Below are 22,966 nucleotides of genomic sequence, written 5' to 3' on the forward strand. Positions count from 1 at the left end.
AAAGAACAAGAAGCCTTGAAGAAGTACTAATCAGAACCTCTAGAAATGAAAAAATAATAGTAGGAAATAAGATTTCTTTGGTCAGGTTTAACAGCAGATGACTGGACATTACTGAAGAAAAAAATAATGAATTGGGAAATTGGACTTAAGAGTATAGCGTGGAAAGGGACACCTGGGTGGCTCAGTGGTTGAATATCTGCCTTTGGTTCAGGTCACGACCCGGGGGTCCTGAGATTGAGTCCCATATCAGTCTCCCTATGGGGAGCCTGCTTCTCATTCTGCCTATGTCTCTGCCTCTCTTTTTGTCTCTCATGAATAAATAAATAAAATCTTTAAAAAATATATGTGGGATAAAGTGAGAAGGTCTAACAGTTGCAGAAGGAAATAGGGAACAGAGAAAAAATTAAAGGAGAAAGTGGCTGAGAATTTTCCAGGATTGAAAGACACTACCCCACAGACTGAAGGAACTCAATGAATACTAAGCAGATAAATAAAAAAGAGGTCCCCCACACTAGACACATTATAGTTAAACTGCAAGTCACAAAGATAAAAGTTCTTAAAATAACCTTTAATACCTTCAGAGAAGCAACAATTAGAATTCCAGTTGAATTCTCAACAGCAGCAGTGGGATCCAGCAGATGGCAAATTTATAACTTCACTTTTGTATATGTGGAAATTGACAGGCTGATTCTCAAAATTATTTGATAGAACAAAGGGCCAAGAGTAGCTCAGACACTCCTGGAGAAGAAAAAGGTTGGAACCTTGCCTTTCCAGTACTTAAAATAAATACATATTTGTAGCTAAGTAATGAAGATAGTAATAGAGAAATTGAGCAATGAAACAGAAGACCCAGGAACAGACCCACAGATGTATGAAAACTAGATTTATTACAGAGCTGATAATGTAGACCAATGGAAAAAGAATGGGCTTCTTAATAAATAGTACCAGAATAATTGGTTATCAATAGAGAGAAAAATGAAATTAATTCCTACCCTACAGCATATTCAAAAACTATTCTTCATATTTTTATTTTTTTAGGATTTATTTATTTATTTGAGAGAGAGAGAAGAGGGGCAGAAGGAGAGGGAGAGGGGGAGAATCTCAAGCAGGCTCCCGACTGAGCATGGAGCCTGACACAGGGCTCAATCTCATGACCCTGAGATCATGACCTGAGCCAAAATCAAGAGTTAGATGCTCCACTGACTGAGCCACCCAGGTGACCCTCTTCCTTGTATTTTTAAGAGACCTAAATGTTGATACAAAAATTATGTACTTTCAAAAGATAATATAGAACATCTTTTTGGTGTATTTTTTTTATGGTGTATTTCTTAAAACAAAAAGTAAGGGAAAATATTGATCAATTCATGTACATTAATTTGAGAACTGATAGTCATCCAAAGATTCCAGAAAAAAAAGTAGAAAGACTCATTCATACTGGAAACAGTTATTCCCTGGAGTATGTGTACATGTATAAAAAAGAACAGAAGACTTGTATCAAGAACACAAAATGCTTCTATGACTTAAAAAAAAAAAAGAAATAATACTAAAATTTTTTTTTAAGAATTGACAAGGAGTGACACAAAGGCCAAGCATAAAATATCCACTTCACTGGTACTCAGAAATGCAAACACCATAATGAAATTGTGCTCTATGTTATTAAGTTGGAAAAAATGTTTAAAGTTTAACCAAAAGCTAATTTGGAAATCAGTTTAGGATTCTCTAGCAACATTGAGAATATGTAAGCCCCATGTCCCAGAACTCCTCCAAGATATACACAAGGAAGGATGTTCATGAATGTTTGTAATGACATCATTCATAATGGGAAAAAAAAAAACCATGAATGTCCATCAAGAATCAAATGAATAAGAAAATCATGGTGGATTTTTATAAGGAGATGCTGCATGACAATGAGGAAGACTGAACCAATGCTATAGCACATCATGATGGCTGAATCTAAAACCCCTAACACTGAGTGACAGAAGTAAGTCTCAGAAGAATGCATTTAGGGGTGTGCGGATGGCTCATTCGGTTAAGGGTCTGCCTTTGGCGCAGGTCGTGAGCTCAGGGTTCTGGGATCGAGTCCTGAGCTGGTCTCCCTGCTCAGCCAGGAGTCTGCTTCTCCCTCTCCCTCTGCCCCTTCCTCCTGCTAGTGTACTGTCTCTCACTTTCTCTCAAATAAATAAATAGATTTTTAAAAAAAGAAGAATCCATACAATGTGATTCCATTTATTTTTTTTTTAACATCAAATTTGTAATATTTTGTATTTGGAGTTAGTATAAAACATTTACTAAAAACTCACAACTTACTAGATAGTAGACATACAGAACTAACAGAGCAATGAGAAACAAAATTTATTGGGACCTTAAAGGATTTATAGGAATTCAAAGTTACACAACAAAGACTGGGTGTCACCAAAGATAGTACTCAATGGATGCTGCAGGACCATCTCACAGGAGTTGTTTGCCTTAGTGAATTCACCAGAATCCAGGCCATGGCCTTCAATTTAAGACGTCTACAACCTGATCTTGGTTATATTCCAGAATTCATCCAAATTCAGGAGATGAAATTATGCTGATTATATCATAAGACTGGTGCAGGACATCAGAAAAAGCAGGGCAGCAGTGTCCATAATCTTCATTGTCCTCACTGGGTGAACCATTTTATGAATATACCAAGGAAATGGAGTCATTCTCCAATCCCTCTGAGACTGGTTTGCGATGTGAGAAGTATATTCTACTACTTCTCCGGAGGAGGAGGGTGCGACTTCAGCCCGGGTGATGCAGGAGAAGGTGCGGAGGGGAGAGGGTTACTACCTCCGTTGGGAGTTCCTTCCGGATAATCCCACCGTGGTGCTAGGAGGCAGTGCTTTTTTGGAGGCCTGGTTTCCCGCGTGTTTCCAGGAGGGAGCATGGATCTCCCGGAGGCACAAGGTTGGTCCCTCATAAGGATTATAGGACTGGGCGTCAGCTCTCTCCAGTGGGCCCGGCGAGGCCGAGACCTCTGATTCCATTTATATAAATTTTAAAATCAGGGAAAACTAAAGAATATTTTATCTACTAACAAATAAATGGGTAGTAGAAACCATCAAGAAAAGAAAGGGAATGATTAACACCAAATTCCATTTCTTGATAGCCATGGGGATGGCAGAAAGAGGATGTAAGCCCAGGAGGCTTCTGGGTTACTTCATGGCAATACCCATTTCCTGGCCTGGAAGGTGTTTCCACAGTTAACTCATTTTAACTTTTTAAAACTGTGTATGTACACTTTCATATATGAATACATTTTATATGCCTTAAATGCATGCTCTCTTTAACTTTTTTTTTAAGATTTTATTTATTTGAGAGAGCATGCAAGAGAGAGCAGGGGGAGGGGCAGAGGGAGAAGGAGAAGCAGACTCCCTGCTGAGCAGGAGCCTGATGCTGGTGGTAGCCACACAGGCATCCCTCTGTTTAACATTTTTTAAGGAAAAGCATAGTCTTTCATTGAGACAGGTTAACATGTGGTGTGATGAAGTATAAGAATGGGAATAGGGATCCCTGGGTGGCGCAGCAGTTTAGCGCCTGCCTTTGGCCCAGGGCGTGATCCTGGAGACCCGGGATCGAATCCCACGTCGGGCTCCCGGTGCATGGAACCTGCTTCTCCCTCTGCCTGTGTCTCTGCCTCTCTCTCTCTCTCTCTGTGTGACTATCATAAATAAATAAAAATTAAAAAAAAAAAAAGAATGGGAATACAGTTGACCTAAATGCCAGTAACACTTGCCTTCATCCAGCATTAGTGGCATTCTCTTCTGTACACATCCAGTCTTACTATTTTGTTCTTTAGTGACTAGTATTTAATCGTTACAATACTGTAAATCCTATTATTGGTTTGTAATTTTTCTAATGGGCCTACAGGCAATTCCAAAATTTAAATTATTAATTGGATTAATATTAATGAGGGTGACTCATTAATAATTACTGAACAGAATATAAATATTTTAAATCTTGGCTATGTAGAAGGAAAGGTATAGCCAGGCAGAGTTGTGTGCAGTGGAGGAAGGGAAAAATAGATGAGTGAATTTCCTCATACCACATACTTATAAAGGAAAAGATACTGTCAGCAGTTGATTAATTAAGAAATAGAAGGTTAAATTTAAAGTTATAAATACCCGCTAGAGGCACTAAAAGTAATAATAGAACTAGTAAGAATTGTAATCAGAGGTGGTAGTATCTTTAGTACCTTCTCTCTCGCCTTTCATATCAGCAATCATTACATTATACATCTAGAAACGATATCACTTAGCATAGTGGTTAAAGGGCTAACAGAACTAAAATGCAAGCCAAGTCATTACCGTGAACATGGATTACTATTGTTATAAAGGAAAGTCATAGTATACATAGGTGGGTTTTGATTCCTTTTCCACCAGTCCTTAGTTCACCTCGTAGCTCTGCTGATGGAGAATGGCAACTCCAACAGCGCAGTCATGTTACGTGTTTAAAGAGCATGAATTAGGTATTGTTTATCTTTATGCTTACCAGAGTGCCCAATGTATAAGTCCTCAGTACATTTATTGGATTAAAAGTGTCACTACTGTAATTTTTTTAAGTGGCATGTTGGGGCCATCAAGCTGTTTTATACCTCAAACCGTATATTCATCTCAGTGGTGAGTGCCTCTTTCTCCTCTTCTCTCACGGTAGCAGGGAATCTGTATTCGTGACAGGTCATGAGACAGAAGACGTGTACTGAGCATGTAGTATATGTTAGGTACTATGGAAGGCTCAAGTAGATGAATACGGAGCATCAAATTGATAGTACACATGTAATATATATACTATATATTAATAATATACATATTATTAAATATCTAGTCTTTTTTCAGAAGTGAGACTGTTTATACATATTATACATTATATAAATATATATATATATATATATACACACACACACACACAACCTGTACATTTACGTGTGTGTGTAGATACATATATCCTATGGCTCATTTTTTTTCCCTCTCTTCCTCTTTGTAACTATATTTCCACATGCAAAATGACTGCACTGCTCCTGAGCCATTCTTTTATGTCCCATTTCTTAATGGTCAGTGCAGGTTTCCTCAAAGAGATCAGTATGGTATCTATCATGAAAACAGCTGAAATAACCAGGGTGACCCCAAACAGTCTTCTTTGGTGGCTGCAGGGAAACCTCTCCTGAGCACCCAACTGACAATTTTTTTGTAGAGAATTTTCTAGTCTACATTTATTGTTTTCCCTTGGATCCTGATAAAGAGACCATGATTCTTAGTGGCTTGTGCACTTGAACATTTAATTTTTTTATATGAATCTTAATTTTTTTTAAGATTTTGTTTATTTATTCATAGAGACACAGAGAGAGAGAGGCAGAGACACAGGCAGAGGGAGAAGCAGGCTCCCTACAGGAAGCCTGACGTGGGACTCGATCCCAGGTCTCCAGGATCACACCCCAGGCTGCAGGCGGCGCCAAACCGCTGTGCCACCGGGGCTGCCCCACTTGAGCATTTCAAGTTAACTTCAGAAATTGCATCACCTAAAATTTCAAGATGTTGGGGGAAATTTTTGCATTTTATTTTTTCTGAACAATGAACACAGCTTAATCCCTCTCTCCATTCTGAGCTTACTTTTACCCCGGAAAGTTAATTCATTACCAGCATTGAATCTGCTGAGGACACTCCCTCTCGGACCATCCATAAATGCCCTGTTTGGCCTCATTGTATCCTTCCTATTCTGTTTTCCCTGTTGCCACAACATAACTGCTGCTTAAAGCAGAGGTAATCAGCTGCAGCTTTGTCCCTGCACTGATCCAGCCCACAATTCCTGCAGCCCCCAGTTCCCATGTGCAATAAGGCCTGGGCCCTCTCAACCTGCAGGTTGCTTGGCAGCATTGTTGGTCAAGGTAAAACATACTTATTCAGACATGCAAACAATTGTCTCTGTTTATATTATTGATTTCCTGGTTTTTTGACAGAATTTGTTTAGAAATGTTTACTATTGCTTGCTGCTACTAAACCTGCTGTTCTACATTCTTGATTATGATTGTATGTGGGATTATTACAGGTGGCTCTAGCATTGGGAAAATAACCAATTTTTCCAAATTAAAGGAAAAAAGTATATCAATATGTTTGGGAAATTAAACCTCCATTTAGTTTTGTCTTTTGTAATGCAGGTGTTGCAGCTCTTATTTTGGGATTCTGGCACAAATAGTGGTTACTTAGCAGAAAAAATGATTAGGAAAGTACTAAATTAGGTTATTTTCCAGCACTAAAGCCAGTTGATGAGGCCTAACATGTCTCCTACATAATAAGTGCACCATGGGCTGGCCTAGAAGACAAAAATATAGTATAAAACTATGAGCTTTAAAGCAAGTCTCTTAATTTGCTGCTTCTGCTTTCATTTCAATACGGTTTTATCTGTACTGGGGCTTCATCTCATCAGTGTTTGTGATCAAGGCACTTAAATCAGTTTTGTGGCTTTTTAACAAAGTGACTATCCCTTGTGGTTTTTCTGGCGCTGTGTAGACATACTAACCAGAGTTATATCTGAGATAGATGTGTGAACTATATATATAACTGTGCCTTCTTTGCCTCACAACTATTTAATTTCCTTTAAGAAAAAGAGAAGAAATTGTAAAGGTTACTCTGGAGTTCAGTTTGGATATCTTTGGGATATGTTCATCATATAATTTGATGATTACACTAGGTGATCACAAGCTAATGTCAGCAGCTGACAAGGGGAGCTCGTACAGTGCCATAGGCCTGAGGTTCTATGAGACATTCAGGCCTGACTTGAAAAAACAAAGCAAAGCAAGCTGCCACCATCAGGCCCATTTCTTACAACCCACCACCTTCCCTAGTGTTTACTCAACTATTAGCACCACACAACCATCAGAACCATAGCTAACTCACATGTGCAGTCTTGACCCTTCTCCTTCTATCCCCTACCTGGCTCAGGGAAATAAAAAGAAGCCCCTTACAAAATGAGGATGCGTGCTTCAAACCCTTAGTGGTTAAGGTTCTGAGAATTACATTATGTGTATTGTTGGAAGAATTTGCCCTTTAAAACTACAAAAAGTGAACTGGTTCCAGGCTCCCTTAATTAAAACCTATTAAGTCTTCAGTGACCACAGACCGCAGAAACATTTCTTAGCTAAGCTTTCAGATGGTCTGGAAGGATTTCTGGCTTACATCTTATTCTGCATTAAATCAGGGTCCCCAAAAGATGCTGGCAGGGCTCTCAATAGGGTATAAATCTTGGGGATCTTGTAAGCTGTGATGCAGCCTTAGTGTTCTGTCAAATTCTCTCTTCCAAGTTCTGATACAGCCTGCCCTGGTTTGGCTTGTGTTAGCAGAAGGGATCAAAGTTCAAAATGCCTTGCACGTAGAATGCTAATAGAGTTTATTTCCTTAAATTTTCTGTAAAATGAAGTGGAAGGAAACAGGTTCCATCTGTAAGATATTCATCTTTTGGCAAGGTCTCCACTCTGAACCTCTGGTTGTTTGCAAACAGCTTCCTTAGTACCTACTCACAGATCTGTGCCTGGGCAATTGTAATATATAGAAGAAATGACTTGCAAATCTGGTTCTCAGACAATAAAAAAGATGTTTTAAAAGCCTCCTGCTGCACATTTTGAAAGATTTTTAATAGAAGCATTGAAATATATTTAATCTCTCTTAAATCTTGAAGACTGTAACACTCACATGTTGGTTTTTTTTTTTTTTCTGCTTCCTTTTTAAGAGAAAGGTGATGCTGAGCCAGAGAGTCCAGACAATGGCACATCGAATACATCGTAAGTCTCTTTCCTGTTTCTATCCAGATAATATGCCTGTAATATGAAGCAGTGCAAGTATCTTGTAAGAGGAATCATAATAATGGAAGGAAGCCTGTGGTTCTCTTTCTCATAATGATGTCTTTTTAAATGCTTTTGGGTGCAGATGCAATTTGAGGTCTTTCTTATGCTTTATCATAGTAAGAGTAATCTTCAAAATGCAAATACTCCTCCTTATGAAATAGAAATGTAGTAATATTTCAGGGTGTATGTCGTCAGGGAGAAAGGAGGCAAACCTTTAGAATTTTGTTGGAGACTTTCGGCACTGTCATAAATAATCGCAGGACTTTTCACACATCCTGAGATACTCTGTCCTACATAACTGTGAAGTACCAATGTGATTTTAAAAGCCTGCCATCTACAACCTCACCTCTGAATTATGCAAAAAGTATGATTATAAATATCTCTGGAATCCCAATAATTTGTTATGTTTTTGAATTAACGAATGCAGCTTTAAAAACATAATAGAAAGAACTTAGGAAGCATGTGTTCCTCACTCTAGATTTTGTCTTTTTCCTCTCAGTATTCAAAGAATCCGAACGTGTTTTAATGATTAATTTGATACCAGATTTTTCTACCAAAGTTTAAATTAAGTAATTCACAAGTTAACAAATTACTTTAGCTTCACAGGAATCAGTAACAGGTTGGCTCCTTAAGAATCTTTATGCTTATCCTCTAAGGGGTGAGATATGTTTTTGTATTATAAGACAGCTATGTGAATTTATCTGTGTGCTGGCCAGTGCTTATATTACTAAGCATCTGCAATGCTGTTTGTTAGAAATCACACTTTGTGATATATTATTGAATGTCTTATTTTGTCCAAGATCTGTTTCTCAGTCTAGAAAGATCCTTTGGCTTGCATAGGAGGCTATGTATTTCATAAAGGATATAATTATATGTTTGCCTTTATTAAGATATTGCCCTAAAAGTTCTCAATAGTCCCACTGTCATGATTTCTGATGATATAATGAATGTGACTAGTCTTAAATGGTTAAAATAGTATTAATTTTTAAATTTTTGTGCTGCAAAATATAATGGAAGAAGGGTTTTAATGCCATCTGGAGGCATTCTAGAGAATTGAAAAGGGTAGAATCATTTAAAAATTTGGTTCTTTTGAGTAACATTTGAAACTGGTAAGAATCAATACAACTAGAATGTAAGCTATTTGGGAATAAATTATATGCTTATGAATAATTTTATAAAAGTGCTAATTATTATAGAAACAATTTTTCAAATTCTCATTAACAAAATCATTTTTAAAACAGACAAAAGAATGTATAAAATATGTTGAAACACTGCTAGCATTCCACACTTAACTTTACAAATTTTAAAATTACATTCAATACATACTCCAATTTTGTTAATGCAGTTTGATGTACCATTAGTTCTTCTTTTCTTTTTTTTTAAAGATTTTATTTATTTATTCATGAGACACACAGAGAAAGAAAAGGCAGAGACATAGACAAAGGGAGAAGCAGGCTCCTTGCAGGGAGCCCGATGCAGGCCTCAATCCCTGGACGACAGAATCACACCCTGTGCCGAAGGCAGATGTTCAACTGCTGAGCCACCCAGGCATCCCTAGTTCTTCTTTTCTTAAGCATTTCTAAAAGTCTATTCTCTGAAAGAATTTGTTTCCATATGTTAGTTTCTTATAAAAATAAATAGTCTGAGGAATTACTTTTAAACCCTCTGGAAATGTCAGAATGTTAAAAGCTTGAAGCATCACCTCACATTCATCATCTGCCTCATATCCTGCCTTTTGCACTACATGAAGTCTTAGCTTGAAAGAATTTCTCTTTAAAAAGCAGAGAATTCTAGGGGCACTGGTGTGGCACAGTCAGTTAAGCATCTGACTCTTGGTTTCAGGTCAGGTTGTGATATTGGGGTGATGGAATCAAGCCCCACATCAGGCTCCATGCTCAGCACAATCTAGCTTGGGACATTCTCCCCCTCTTTCTCTGCCCTTCCTCCCTGCTCTTCCTTTCTCTCTCTCTCTCTCTCTCTCTCTCTCTCTCAAATAAATAGATAAATCTTTTTTTTTTTTAAGTGGAGAATTCTGAACTTGAGCCCTCTAACGATCTTGTAATTAGGCAAGAGAAGGAGCATATTATGAACAAAGAGCAAGGACTCGGGAAGCCTGAGTTTTGTGTAGCATTTTATATGCTCTTTGCGGTATTTTTTTTTCTTTCTTTCTGGTATTTTATTTGAGCTTTATTTAGGTACACAGTTAAGGTAGGGAATATCCTTATTTTATATACAAGGAACCTAAGAATCAGAAAAGTCATTCGACTTAAGTGAAAAAATTAAGACACAGATCACATATTTATTTTGCTTTTCTGCCCATTTACCAAGCTGAGGGGTGAGTAGATATTAGGAGACAAAGCAAGCCTTAAGTTAGAATCAAGTGGAAAAACTGTGATCAGATTATTTGCTAAGTGGTAAGTACATTAGTTTGCTAGGGCTGCCATAACAAAGTACCACAGACTGTGTGCCTTAAATAAGAGAAATTTATTGTCTTACAGTTCTGCAGGCTAGAAGTCTTAGAGCAGTCAGTAGGGTTGGTTTCTTCTGTGAAGGAAGGTTTCTTCTGTTGTTCCAGGCTTTGTTCTTTGTTTTACAGATGGCCATATTCTCCCTATGTTTTTCCACATAATCTTCCTTCTGTGTGGGTCTGTGTCCAAATTTCCCCCTTTTATGAAAATACCAGTTATATTGAATTAGGGCCCACCCTCATGGCTTCATTCTTACCTTATTACCCCTATAAAGACCCTGTCTCCAAATAAGGTTACATTCTGAGGTCCTGGAAGCCAGAATTTCAATATATGAATTCTGAGGGGAAATTATTCAACTCATAATATTAAAGTTCAGAAAAAAAAGAAGTTCAGAAGCAACCAGAATGATTCAGAAGCCAAGTTGGGAGAAGAGAGAGTGTATAGATGCCAGAAGATGAAACAAGGTGAAAGAACCTAAGTAAAACGGACCAAAAATGATAAGCTCCATGGGAGCTGAAGGGGTGAAGAAGCAGAGCAAAGAAAAGTGTACATACACACAAAGAAAAGATAACATACACACAAAACATGAGGAAAGCTATCTTTTTCTTGCTCGTGGTTTAGTGGGAGAAACTCCGCTTCAGTAATGCTTACTCATGCATCTATCTGTATAATTCAATGACCCTGTGAGTCATTCAAAGCCATTATATGGATTTAAATTATAGTATATAATAGGGAGTCTCCAGACAGGGAACTCATTTACTGAAGAAGCATCTTTCCTCCCTGGCCTCTTTTAAAAGCAAGACATTAGCATTATTTAAAATGGCCAAGACATGGAAACAAACTAAGTGATTACTAATGGATAAACAGATAAAGAAAATGTGAGGCATGCACACATGCAGACACACACACACACACACAGGAATATTATTTGACCATAAAAAAGAAGGAAATCCTGCCATTTTCAACAAGGTTGGAACTTGAGGGCATTATGCTAAGTGAAATAAGTCAGACAGAGAAAGACAAATGCCATATAATCTCACACAGATGTAGAATCTTAACAAGCAAACAAACAAACAGACTGATGGTTTCCAGAGGCAGGGGTAGGGGAGTGGGGTAAGGGATGGGCAAAATGAGGGAAAGCTGTCAAAAGGTACAAATCTCCAGTTATAAAAATAAATAAGTCCTGGGGATGTAATGAACAACATCGTGACTATAGTTGATAGTAATCTGTTGTATATTTGAAAGTTGCCAAGAGAATAGATCTAAAAGGTCTCAAAAACAAACAAAAAAAACTGTAGCTATGTGTAGTTGGCCCCTGAACAACACAGATTTGTAACGCATGGATCTGCTTACATACGGGGGCTTTTTCCATAAAATATGTATAGTACTGGAAGTGTATTTTTTCTTCCTTATGATTTTCCTAATAACTTTTTATTTTTTTCTACCTTACTTTATTGTATGAATACAGTATATAATACATAATATACAAAATATGTGTTAATTGAGTTGTTTATCAGTTAGGTTTCCAGTCACAGTAAGCTATTAGTAGTTAAGTTTTGGGGGGAGTCAAAGTTGTACATGGATTTTTTACTATAAGGGCATTGAGGCATTGACCACATTGTTCAAGGGTCAACTGTATGTCAAATCATTATGCTGTAGACCTGAAACTAATAAATGAATAAATAAAAACAGGAGATTAATCATGACAAGTTTAAGATAGTCGTTGCCTGGCAGGACAGAGTAGTCTGGATAATACTTGATCTCCTTAGGATATCTTATTTAATAAGATCCTATGAGTATTCATAAAGATGGAAGGTATAATTTATGCTTAATACACACACACATACACAAACTCATAAATCAAAATTTCTGTGACAGAGTTCCAGTTATGTCAATAATAGAAGAGCTTATATTAGATTAACTCTCCTGCAGATAACTATTATAAATGCTGGACAAAATGTTTTTTTGAAGGCATTAGAGGCTGACTAAAAGAAGGCAGATAATGTTGGATATCTGTTCCTTGAAAGAAGGAAAAGGACTGGTTGAGATCTACATTTATACAGCTTATCCCCTGAGGGCACTTCAATCCACCAAGAGCAACTGGAATTCAAGGAGAAAGCCACATTCATATTTGCTTGAAGTGTTAGAAAGTGGAGTTCAGGGCTGCCAGAGTAGATGAGCTTTAAGGGAGGAAATTCCAGAAAGCAAGGAACCATATATAATAGAGCTCCACTTCTTTATATAAATTTCTCTCAATCCTTGGATGACCACTAAACTGCATAAGTGTGGGGGAGATGCCATTGAGCCCCATGGAAAACAATAGCTTAGAAAGCTGTAAAGCTGAGCAGAGCTTTCAGCTGCTGCCTAATGCCTACAACTATTGCCCATAGAGTTTGGATTTTGATTCCCATCCAGTTATAACAGCTTGGTAAACACCTTGAGGTTTTTTTGTTTTTTTGTGTTTTGTGTTTTTTTTTAAAACCTCAGAGAGGCTCTACCTTACGAATAAAGGACTCATCCTAAAAACTAAAGACTAAACCAAAATGAAATATGACAAAGTGGAACACTAAGTATGCATAAGTTTCAGGCAATCAGCTAATAATTTGTGTGATAGAACAAAAATATCAACATTGCTTAAAGTCTTAAAACAGACTCTAAAGTCTCTATAGCATATCATTGACTAACATTCATTATCTAATATTCACTATCTAATAAAAAATTAAAGGATATGTGAAGAAATAGAAAAATGTGATCCATAATGAAGAGAAAAAGTGGTTACTATAATAGACTTTGAGATGACCTAGATGTTGGAATTTTCAGACAAGAACTTCCAAGCATCTGTTATAATATATTCATGGAGGTAAAGGGAAAAAAATTATCATAATGACTGAAAAAAGTGAAATCTTAGCAGGGAAATGGAAACTATAAAGAAGGACTATATGAAAATTCTGGAACTATAAAAAGAACAATATTTGAAATGAAAATTTCACTAGATAGCCAATAAGAATTATTCAGTATGAGGATCAGTAAGAATAAAGATTTAAAAACAATGAATGGAGCCTCAGTGCATTATGGGACAATATCAGATTGTCTAATATACATGTAATTGAAGTCCCAGAAGGATAGGGCAGAAAAAGAGATCAGAAAAAATTTTTGAAAAAGTAATAGCTGAAAGCTTACTAAACTGGGTAAAAACATTAACTTATAAATACAAGAAACTCAGCTAACTCAAAGAAAGATTTAAAAAATACATAAAACCTCATCTCAAAACATTGTGAAGTTGCTAAAAACTAAAGATAAAGAGAAACAGAAAGAAAATATGATATGTGCAGAGGAGCAGTGATATAACTAGGATTTCCATTAGAAACTTCAGAGGCTAAAACATCTTTAAAGTGCTGAAAAACAAAAAACAAAACCAAAAGCTAAAGAGAGAACTATCAAGCCATAATTTTAACTCTAGCAAAAATATCCTTCAAAATGGAAGGTGAAATAAAGACTTTTGGATACAAAAGAATCAGAAAGAATTCATTTCAGTAGGCCTACACCACAACAAATGATAGAGGAAATTAATCAGGTTGAAGGGCAATATTATCAGATGGAAACTTAGCCATATAAGAAGGAAGTATATATAGGAAAAAATAAATATATGTATAAACATGAAAGATTGTTTAATGTAAAAACTAAAATATTGTTTTCTGGGATTTGCAGGGTCCAGTTGACCAATGAACAATGCAGGGCTTGGGGCCCTGACTCTGCCCCTCCACAATGCAATGAAAAACCCACAATGCAATGAAAAACCCTTTAACTCCCCAGAAACTTAAGTACTAATACCTGCTGTTAACTGTAAGCCTCTAAAGGTGACATAGTCAATTGACACATATTTCATTTATCTGCTATATACTGTATTCTTACAATAGAGTAAAATATGATTAAAAAAGAAGGAAGAAAAAAAAAAAGAAGGAAGAGAAAATACACTTATAGTACTGTATTTATTGAAAAAAAAAATCTCATATAAGTGGAACCACACAGTTCAAACCTTTCTTGTTCAAGGGTCAATAGTATATGGATGGAAAATATGACAAAAATAGCACAAAAAATAAGAAAGAGCTAATGGAATTGCATGACTACAAGGTTCTTACATTTTATGTGAATTAGTATAATATCAAATCTAAGTTTGGTGATAAGTATACATAGTAGAATACGTAGAAAAACAACTAAAAGCAACCCCCCCCCAAAAAAAAAATAGCTAGAGTTAAGTCATTGGAGGAATTAAAATAAAAAAATTTAGGTTAATACAATACATGAGAGGAAAGAAAGAACAGAAATAAAAAGCAGAAGTTATGGATATAAAAGAAATAAAAAAAATAGTAAATCTTATCCCAGCCCAATCAATACTTGCATTAAATATAAATGGACCAAAAACTCCAGTTAAAAGGCAAAGGGTATCAAATTGGCATAAATCAAGACTTTCTGCTGTCAACAAGATACACAATTTAAATATAAAAACACAAATAGTTTGAAGCCAGGTGGTGGAAAAGATAGACTGTGTTAACAGTAAGTATAAGAAAACCAATGTGACACTATTAATATTGCCAAATAGACCTTTAGATAAAGACCTTTAACTGATGATAAAAAGGTTAGTTATTAAAAAAAGCAATCATAATTATGTATTTATTAACAGATCTTTAATAATAGTTACAGGTTTTTAACATCTCTTTCTTCAGTAATCAGCAGGAAACTTAAAATATTAGCAAGTATGTAGACTATTTGGACATCATTAACTACTTTGGCCTAATTGACATTTATAGAACACTGCCCCCAACAAGTGCAGATTACAGAATCTCATCAAGTATACATGAAGCATTCACCCAAGACAGATCTTGTTGGGAGCAAGAAAAGAAATATCAATAAATTCATAGTATTAAAATCTTTACAGAGTGTATTCTATGATCACAGCATGATTAAATTATGTCAATGGCAAAGAAATAATCTAGATACTTGATAAATAACATCTAAATAGTCTTTGAGTTAAAGAATAAATCACAAGGGAAATTAGAAAGTGAGTTTAACTGGGAGAAAATGAAAGCACAATTTATGAAAATTATAGGATTCACTAAAACAATAAGCAAAGCAAAAAAAGAAATTTGTAGCTTCATATGCTTGTGTTAAAAGAACAAGGTTGAATATCAGTAACTTACGTTCCCACTCTAAGAAGCCACCAAAAGAAGAATAAATTAAACCCAAGATAATTAGAAAGAACATAATAAAAATTAGGAATAGAGCTTAACAAATAATATAGAAAATCAATGAAGCCAAAATTTAGTTCTTTTAGAAGATTAATAAAATTAACAAACACTGACGAAAGCAATTAAGAAAAAAAGAGTGAGAACACAAACTACCAACATTAGCAATGAGAAGACAGGACATGAACATATAGCCTACAGAAGTTTTAACAATAATAACTGGATATTATGAGCTACTTTAGTCAATTGATTTGACAATTTAGATGAAATAGTCACTTTCCTTGAAAATACGCAATTTACTGTAACTTTCACAAGAATATTAGAAAATATGAAGGCCCCATTACTATTTTAAAAAACTAAATATGTAATAAAAACTTTTACACAAAGAAGATTCTTCCAGGGTTAGATGGCTTCACAGGTAAATTCTATCAAAACTTCAAATAAAAAATGTTTATGCCAATGAAATACCAACAAATAAGCTACCAATCTTACACAAATTCTTTCAGAAGTTAGAGGAAGAAAAACTACCCAGTTGATTGTATCAGGCTAGTAAAACCCTGATACCAAAATCTGACATAAACCTTAAAAGAAAATAATCCAGTATCCTTTGTAAACATTCTGAAATTTCTTTAAAAAATGTTAGCATGTATACTCAGAGACATATGTAAAAAATATATGATTAACTATGACTCAGTGGGGTTTATCACAGGGATGTATGGTTGGTTTAACAGAAAAATTAATTGTAATCCACCATATTAATAGAATAAAGGAGAAAAACCTTGATCTTTTAAATGGATGAAGAGAAAGCATTTGGCATAATTAACACTCATGATTTTTAGAAAATCTCAGCAAGCCAAGACAAAAAAGAAACTTAGTCAACCTGGTAAAGGGCATCTACAATTAAAAAAAAGAAAAACCCTACTAGTGGGTTGCCTGGGTGGCTCAGATCATGATCCCAGGGTTCTGGGATCAAGTCCCACATTAGGCTCCCCACAAGGAGCCTGCTTCTCCCTCTGTCTGTGTCTCTGCCTCTCTCTCTGTGTCTCTCATGGATAAATAAAATCTAAAAATAGAATAAAAAACCTACTGCTAACATCATATTTAATAATGAAACACCAAACACTTTCCTCCTAAGATTGGAAACATAGCAGTGATGTTTGCGCTTATCACGTGTATTCAACATTGTACTATTTCTAGTCAGTGCAATAAGGCAAGAAAAGGAACTGAAAAACAAAGATTGACAAGAATGATTGTTTATAGAGAAAATCCTCAGAAATCTAATAAGCAACTAATAGAATCAGTAAATGAATTAAGCAAGGTCACCCTACAAAACTCAGTTGTACTTTTATTTATTAGCAATAAGGAATTGGAAAATGAAAATTTTTAAAGATTTTATTTATTCATGAAAGACACAGAGAGAGATAGAGGCAGAGACATAGGCAGAGGGAGAAGAAGGCTCCCTGTGAGAAGCCCATGCAGAATTCGATCCCAGGAGCCTGGGATCACCCCCTGAGCTAAAGGCAGACACCTAACCACTGAACCATCCAGGCATTCCAGAAAATGAAATTTTAAATGGAATTTTATTTACAATGACAAAATACATAATAAATCTAGCAAAAGACATAAAACTTGTTACTCTGAAAACTAAAACATTGATGAGAGAAATTTGAGACCTAAATAAATGGACAGATGTTCACAAATTGGAGGAATTAATTATGTTAACATGTCACTTCTTTTCATATTGTTCTGTAGATTCAACACCATCTTGATCAGATGGCTAGCAGGACACTTTTATAGAAAATGACAAGTTGATTCTAAAATTTTTATAGAAAAGTGAAGGATCTATTAGTCAAAAACAGTCTTGAAGAACAAGGTTGAAGGCCTTATGGTTCCTAATTTTAAGACTTATAAAACCGAAGTAATATAGTGTGGCATTAACATAAGAACAGACAAATAAATCAATGGAACAAAATAGAGTCTAGAAATAGAACCATACCTATATAGTCACTTGATCTTTCACAAAACCCCCAAGCAGTTCAGTGGCAAAAGCCAAATGCTTTCAACAAATAGTGTTGGAGCAACTGCTGGGGGTAAAAATAGGAATCTCACACCACACACAATTGAGAAAAATCATAGACTTCAATATAAAGGCTAAAACTATAAAGCTTCCAGAGGAAAACATAGGAGAATATCTTCAAAACCTGAGATAGGCAAAGATGTCTCACAGAAGTCACAAAAACATACAATATAAAAGAAAATCCTAAAAAAAAAAAAAGAAAAAAGAAAATCCTGTTGAATTGGACTTCCTCAAAATTAAAAATATCTTCTCATCAAAATGACAGGGCAAGACACAAACTGGGAGAATATATTTGCAATACATATATCTGACAAATAATTTGTATACAGAATACCTAGGGAACTCTGAAAATTCAATAACAAAATGATAAATGTTTCAAATGGGCAACCTCCTCAAACAGACAAAAGAATATACACAAATGGCTAGCAAGCAGCTTAAAAGATACATTTCACTTTAATGACTTAAAAGATGTTATTTCAATAACATACATCTTCAGGGAAATACAAATTAAAGCCATAATGATATACCACAACACCCACTAGAATGGCTAAAATTGAAAGGACTGACAACACCAAATAGTGGCAAGGATCTGGAGCAGTTGGAAATCTCATGCATTGCTGATAGAAAAGTAAAATGGTGTAACTGTTTCTGAAAACCATTTGACTGTTTCCTAGACACACATTTATTACATGACCCAGCAATTCCCTTTGTGGGCATTCGTGCAGAAAAAAAATGGGAAAAAAGAGATTTGTACAAGAGTATTTGTAATGGCTTTATTCATAAAAGTCAAAAACTGGAAGCAACCCCAATATCCATCGACTGGTGAATGGATAAATAACTATGGTATATTCACACTATGGAATACTTGTAATCAAAAGTCCACAAACTTCTCGACTTGATCTGTAGATTCAAAGCAATCACAATAAAAATTCCAGCAATTTATTTTGTGAATATCAACAAGCTGATCCTAAAGTTTATATGGAGAGATATAAAGTTTATATGAGAAGACCCAGAAGAGCCAACACGATATTGAAAGAGAAAAGCAACATTGGAGGACTAAAGCTATCCCACTCCCAAGACTTACTATAAAGCAATAGTAATCAAGACAGTGTGGTTTTGGCAAAAGAATAGAGAAATAGATCAGTGGAACAGAATAGACCCACATAAATATAGTCGACTGATCTTTGACAAAGGAGCAAAGACAGTACAATGTACCAAAATATTTTCAACAAATGGTGCTGGAACACCATAGAAAAAAATTGAATCTAGACAGACCTTCTGCCCCTCACAAAAGTTAACTCAAAATGAATTACAGACTTAAATATATAAAACACAAAACTATAAAACTCCTAGAAGATATTATAGGAAAAAAACCTAGATGACCTTGGGTATAGTGATGACTTTTTAGATACACCACCAAAGGAATAATCCATGAAATAAATAATTGGTAAACTGGATTTCATTGAAATTAAGAACATATGCTCCATGAAAAACAATGTGAAAAAGATTGAAAAGATGAGAATAAGGAGACAAAACAATGTCAAGAGAATAAAACTGGGAGAAAATACATGTGAAAGACACATCTGATAAAGGACAGGTATCCAAAATATACAAAGAATTCTTAAAACTCAACAATAAGAAAACAACCCGATTTTAAAATGAGCCAAAGACCTTCATGTGAATAGATTACTCCATATGTCATCAGGAAAATGTAAATTTAAACAATGAAATACTACTACTAGAATGGCCATTAGAATGGCCCAAATCCAGAACATTGACAACACCAAATGCTGACAAGGATATGGAGCAACAAGAACTCTCATTCATTGCCAGTGGTTGCTGTGAAGGGCTGGAGTTTGACTGGAAGGGGTCATGATGAAATTTCTAAAGTGATAGAAAAGTTCTATATCTTAATTTGGGCTATGTGAGAAGAATATACATTTAACAAAACTCCACTGAATTTTACACTTAAGTTCTCTGCATTTCACTGTCTATAAATTATACCTCAATTAAATAACAATTAATTTACAGAAAGGATAAATTTATGTGGCAGCTTTTCTACCTGGTGATAATAATAATTGACCTGTTTTGAGGTTTTACCTTGACCAAGTACTAGTCTTAACGCTTTACGTTTTATCACTTCTAATTTTTAGCAAAAATCCAATAGCACCTTATCTTACAGGCAAAAAGAAGAGAATAAGGTTTCTGCTCTATATAGCTTTTAAGTGCCAAAGCCAGGATTTAAACCCAAGATTCAGAACCTGCAACCAAGCTCTTAACCTCTGTCCCACTCTACTCCTATCTTTGAACTCTTCTGAAGTTTCTCTGGAGACAATAACCAGGGCAGGAAGAACAAGCAAGTAAGGTGGTGCCTGCAGAGGAAGAGTAGGTTCAGATCCTGCCAGGTTGTCATCTGTACTAGAAAAGTTCTAGAAATAACGAGCAAGTGGAGATTCCCAAGATACTGTGAAGGCCATATTTTGACAAGATCAATGACATTCACTTGTAGAAGAATCCTGAGGCAAGACCCTTCTACATTTGTATATGACCCTTCATTGAACAAAGCACCTGTGATGTTAAAGACTACATGAAGATTTGATAGCACCTTCATAAATGAAAGAAGTGGGGATCCCTGGGTGGCTCAGCAATTTAGTGCCTGCCTTCGGCCCAGTGTGTGATCCTGGAGACCCGAGATCGAGTCCCACATCAGGCTCCCTACATGGAGCCTGCTTCTCCCTCTGCCTGTGTCTCTGCCTGCCTCACTCTCTCTCTCTCTCTCTCTCTCTCTCTCTCTCTCTGTGTGTGTCTCATGAATAAATAAAATCTTAAAAAAATAAATGAAGTGGAATCAAACACCAAATATTCATTTCCTAGGAGAAAAAAAATAAATAAACAAATGAAGCAGAAAAAGAATGGTCTGTCAGGTGCACATGGTACAATAAAAGACTTAGAAATTATTATAAACTCAAACTGGATTAGAATGACTCATGCAGTGTTCTTTCTCCAAAGTTAATACAGTAGTTGAAATTAATATATGGAAAGTGCCAGTTACCTGGGAGGCACCCAATAAACATTAGTACTGCAATCATAACAGGATTCATGACTTATAAAAGGTAGAAAACAACCCTATCTTAGCAGTTGGTAATGATCAGATCAAATTCAGTTAGAATTTTAATCTTTCCTTTAAAAAAAAGTAAACTGAGAAGAGGTGAAGGGTGATAAAAATAAAGATTTCAAAAGGGGGACGCCTGGCTGGCTCAGCAGTTGAGCATTTGCCTTCAGCTCAGGGCATGATCCCACGGTCTTAGGATCGAGTCCCACATTGGGCTCCCTGCATGGAGCTTGCTTCTCTCTGCCTGTGTCTCTGCCTCTCTCTCTCTCTCTCTCTCTCTCATAAATGAATAATATTTTTAAAAAAAGATTTCAAAAGGTCTTCTAGTAGAGCTGAGGCAGTGAAGAAGAAAAGCTAGTGGTCAGACTGCTTCAGAGATGTTAACCAGTATGAGTTTTCTCTAATTTCAGACAATGGGATCTTAGGCAAGGAGCACATGGCCTTACATCTCCCTTTGAAGAATGCATGGCCTGGAGAAGGCTAAAAAATTTACCACTGACTAATGTTTTTAAATGTCTTGGAAGGTGTGGCTGCCATTGATTGGTAGAACAGAGTGGGTCTAGATGATGCCCAAAGATCCATTCCAGGTGTATGAGTCATTTTTAAAGATAAAAAGTTTAAAGATGAAAAGTATTCATATCAATGAAAAAATATTTGTCTTTGTCAGTTCAGGTTGCTCTAACAAACTACTATAGTCTGTGTGGTTTACAAGCAATAGAAATTTACTTCTCACAGTTCTGGAGGCCAAGAAGTCTAGGATCAAGGTGCTTGGCAGATCCAACATCTGATGAGGGCCCGCTTCCTGGTTTGCAGATGGCCATCTTGCTGTGGCCTCACATGGCAGAGAGCAGAGAGAGAGAGGAAGCAAGCTTTATTATATTCCTTCTTATAAGAGCATTAATTCTAATTACTTCCCAGAGGGCCTCCTAATACCATCACTTGGTGGTTAGAATTTCAGCGTATAAATTTTGGAGGGACATAAATAGTCCATGACCATATTTATTAAAAAAATTTCTTATGCTCATTGTAGAGCATTGTCTTAGAAAATGTTAAATATGAAGGGAAAAATACACAGAGAAACAATTGTATCTGAAACACAAAGAAATCTGTCATTTATACATGTGCCTTTAATAATAAGGTTACACAAACTGTATAATAGGTTCTGGAAGTTGAGAGATCAAAGTTGATTTGAGAACTGTTACTAAAAGATGGTTTTATAGTTTGCGTGTGTGTGTGTGCATGTGCATGTGTGTTTTCAGAGAAGTTTGAAACCTTCCTGATATTTATTTTGGCCACAGTATTCCATATCTAAAATAATGAACTGTGGCTGTTCTTTTAGTCTATGAGGTGTCTGCCCCCAGAGACTTCCTTTCCGTATCTGTTTAAGTAATTTGCCAGGATTCTGTCTGCTAAGAAAATGAGAAACCTGGTGTACAGCCTTTACCTAGAAAAGATTGGCCAGATTCTGTTTCTTCAACTCTCAGATACAAAAAATAAAAAAATATGATAGGAAGGGACTTTAGGGCTCCTTGGACCCCCTTATTGTGTAGATGAACAAACTTAGGCTGAAGGCCTTTTGAGACATATGGTTTATTCAGTGAAGGAAGACCTTGACCCAGCCCTCAGATACCAATGAGTCCAAGGCTGGACAGGCTTGTTGAAAGAGAAGAGGTGTGTGTATCAGTTTTACCTGAGGGGGAAACTAGACGTGGCTGTCATATTGCTTGTACTCTCAGATTAAAATACAAAATGAACCCAAAAATGTAGACTGGAAATTATGCCATCACAGAACAAGATTGCAAACCTTTTCTTTTGTGCTCTTACGCCAGACTGGAAGGCCCATGGTCCCAGAGGTCACAAAAGAGAATTCTTCAGAAAAACTGGAGAGTGTATTCCCTGACCCATTTGGTTCCCCAGAGACTCACATTTTCTCTTTCCTTTATATCCAGGCTCCTCCCAGAATGTTATCTAGGTTAGGGTTTCTCAGTATTTTTTTTTTGATAACTTAATATCTTTTTAAAATTTGAACTGTGATAAAAATACATGTAACATAAAATCTACCATCTTAACCATTTTTAAGTGTACAGGTTAGTAGCATTAAGCACAGTCACATTGTTGTGTAATCATTACTACTATCCATCCACAGAACTCCTTTGATCTTCCCAAATGGAAACTCTGCTAATATGCTGAATTAAAGAATGGCCAAAG

The 22,966-nt window shown here is 36.0% G+C and overlaps 2 protein-coding genes across 5 annotated transcripts in view; one reads left to right on the forward strand and one right to left on the reverse strand.

Annotated features, from left to right (window-relative positions):
- Nucleotides 1–22,966, forward strand: part of AFF3 (ALF transcription elongation factor 3) — a 521,667-nt gene that overhangs the window by 344,328 nt on the left and 154,373 nt on the right. For all 4 annotated transcript variants that reach the window (XM_072844520.1, XM_072844518.1, XM_072844517.1 and 1 more), the window contains one exon: nucleotides 7,744–7,795. In XM_072844520.1, the coding sequence (XP_072700621.1) occupies nucleotides 7,744–7,795 (52 nt within the window). The remainder of the gene's footprint in view (nucleotides 1–7,743; nucleotides 7,796–22,966) is intronic.
- LOC140643101 (negative regulator of P-body association-like) lies at nucleotides 2,326–3,000 on the reverse strand. The gene has a single exon (XM_072844521.1). The coding sequence runs from the start codon at nucleotides 2,942–2,944 to the stop codon at nucleotides 2,738–2,740; it is 207 nt and encodes a 68-aa protein (XP_072700622.1). The 5' UTR covers nucleotides 2,945–3,000; the 3' UTR covers nucleotides 2,326–2,737.

The sequence above is a fragment of the Canis lupus genome, chromosome 11, assembly GCF_048164855.1.
Source record: "Canis lupus baileyi chromosome 11, mCanLup2.hap1, whole genome shotgun sequence".
In the NCBI taxonomy this organism is placed as follows: domain Eukaryota; kingdom Metazoa; phylum Chordata; class Mammalia; order Carnivora; family Canidae; genus Canis; species Canis lupus.

Bases quoted from the DNA above. Each gene is read 5' to 3' on its own strand.
- LOC140643101 (XM_072844521.1), bottom strand. From the start codon at position 2,944: ATGAGGGACCAACCTTGTGCCTCCGGGAGATCCATGCTCCCTCCTGGA.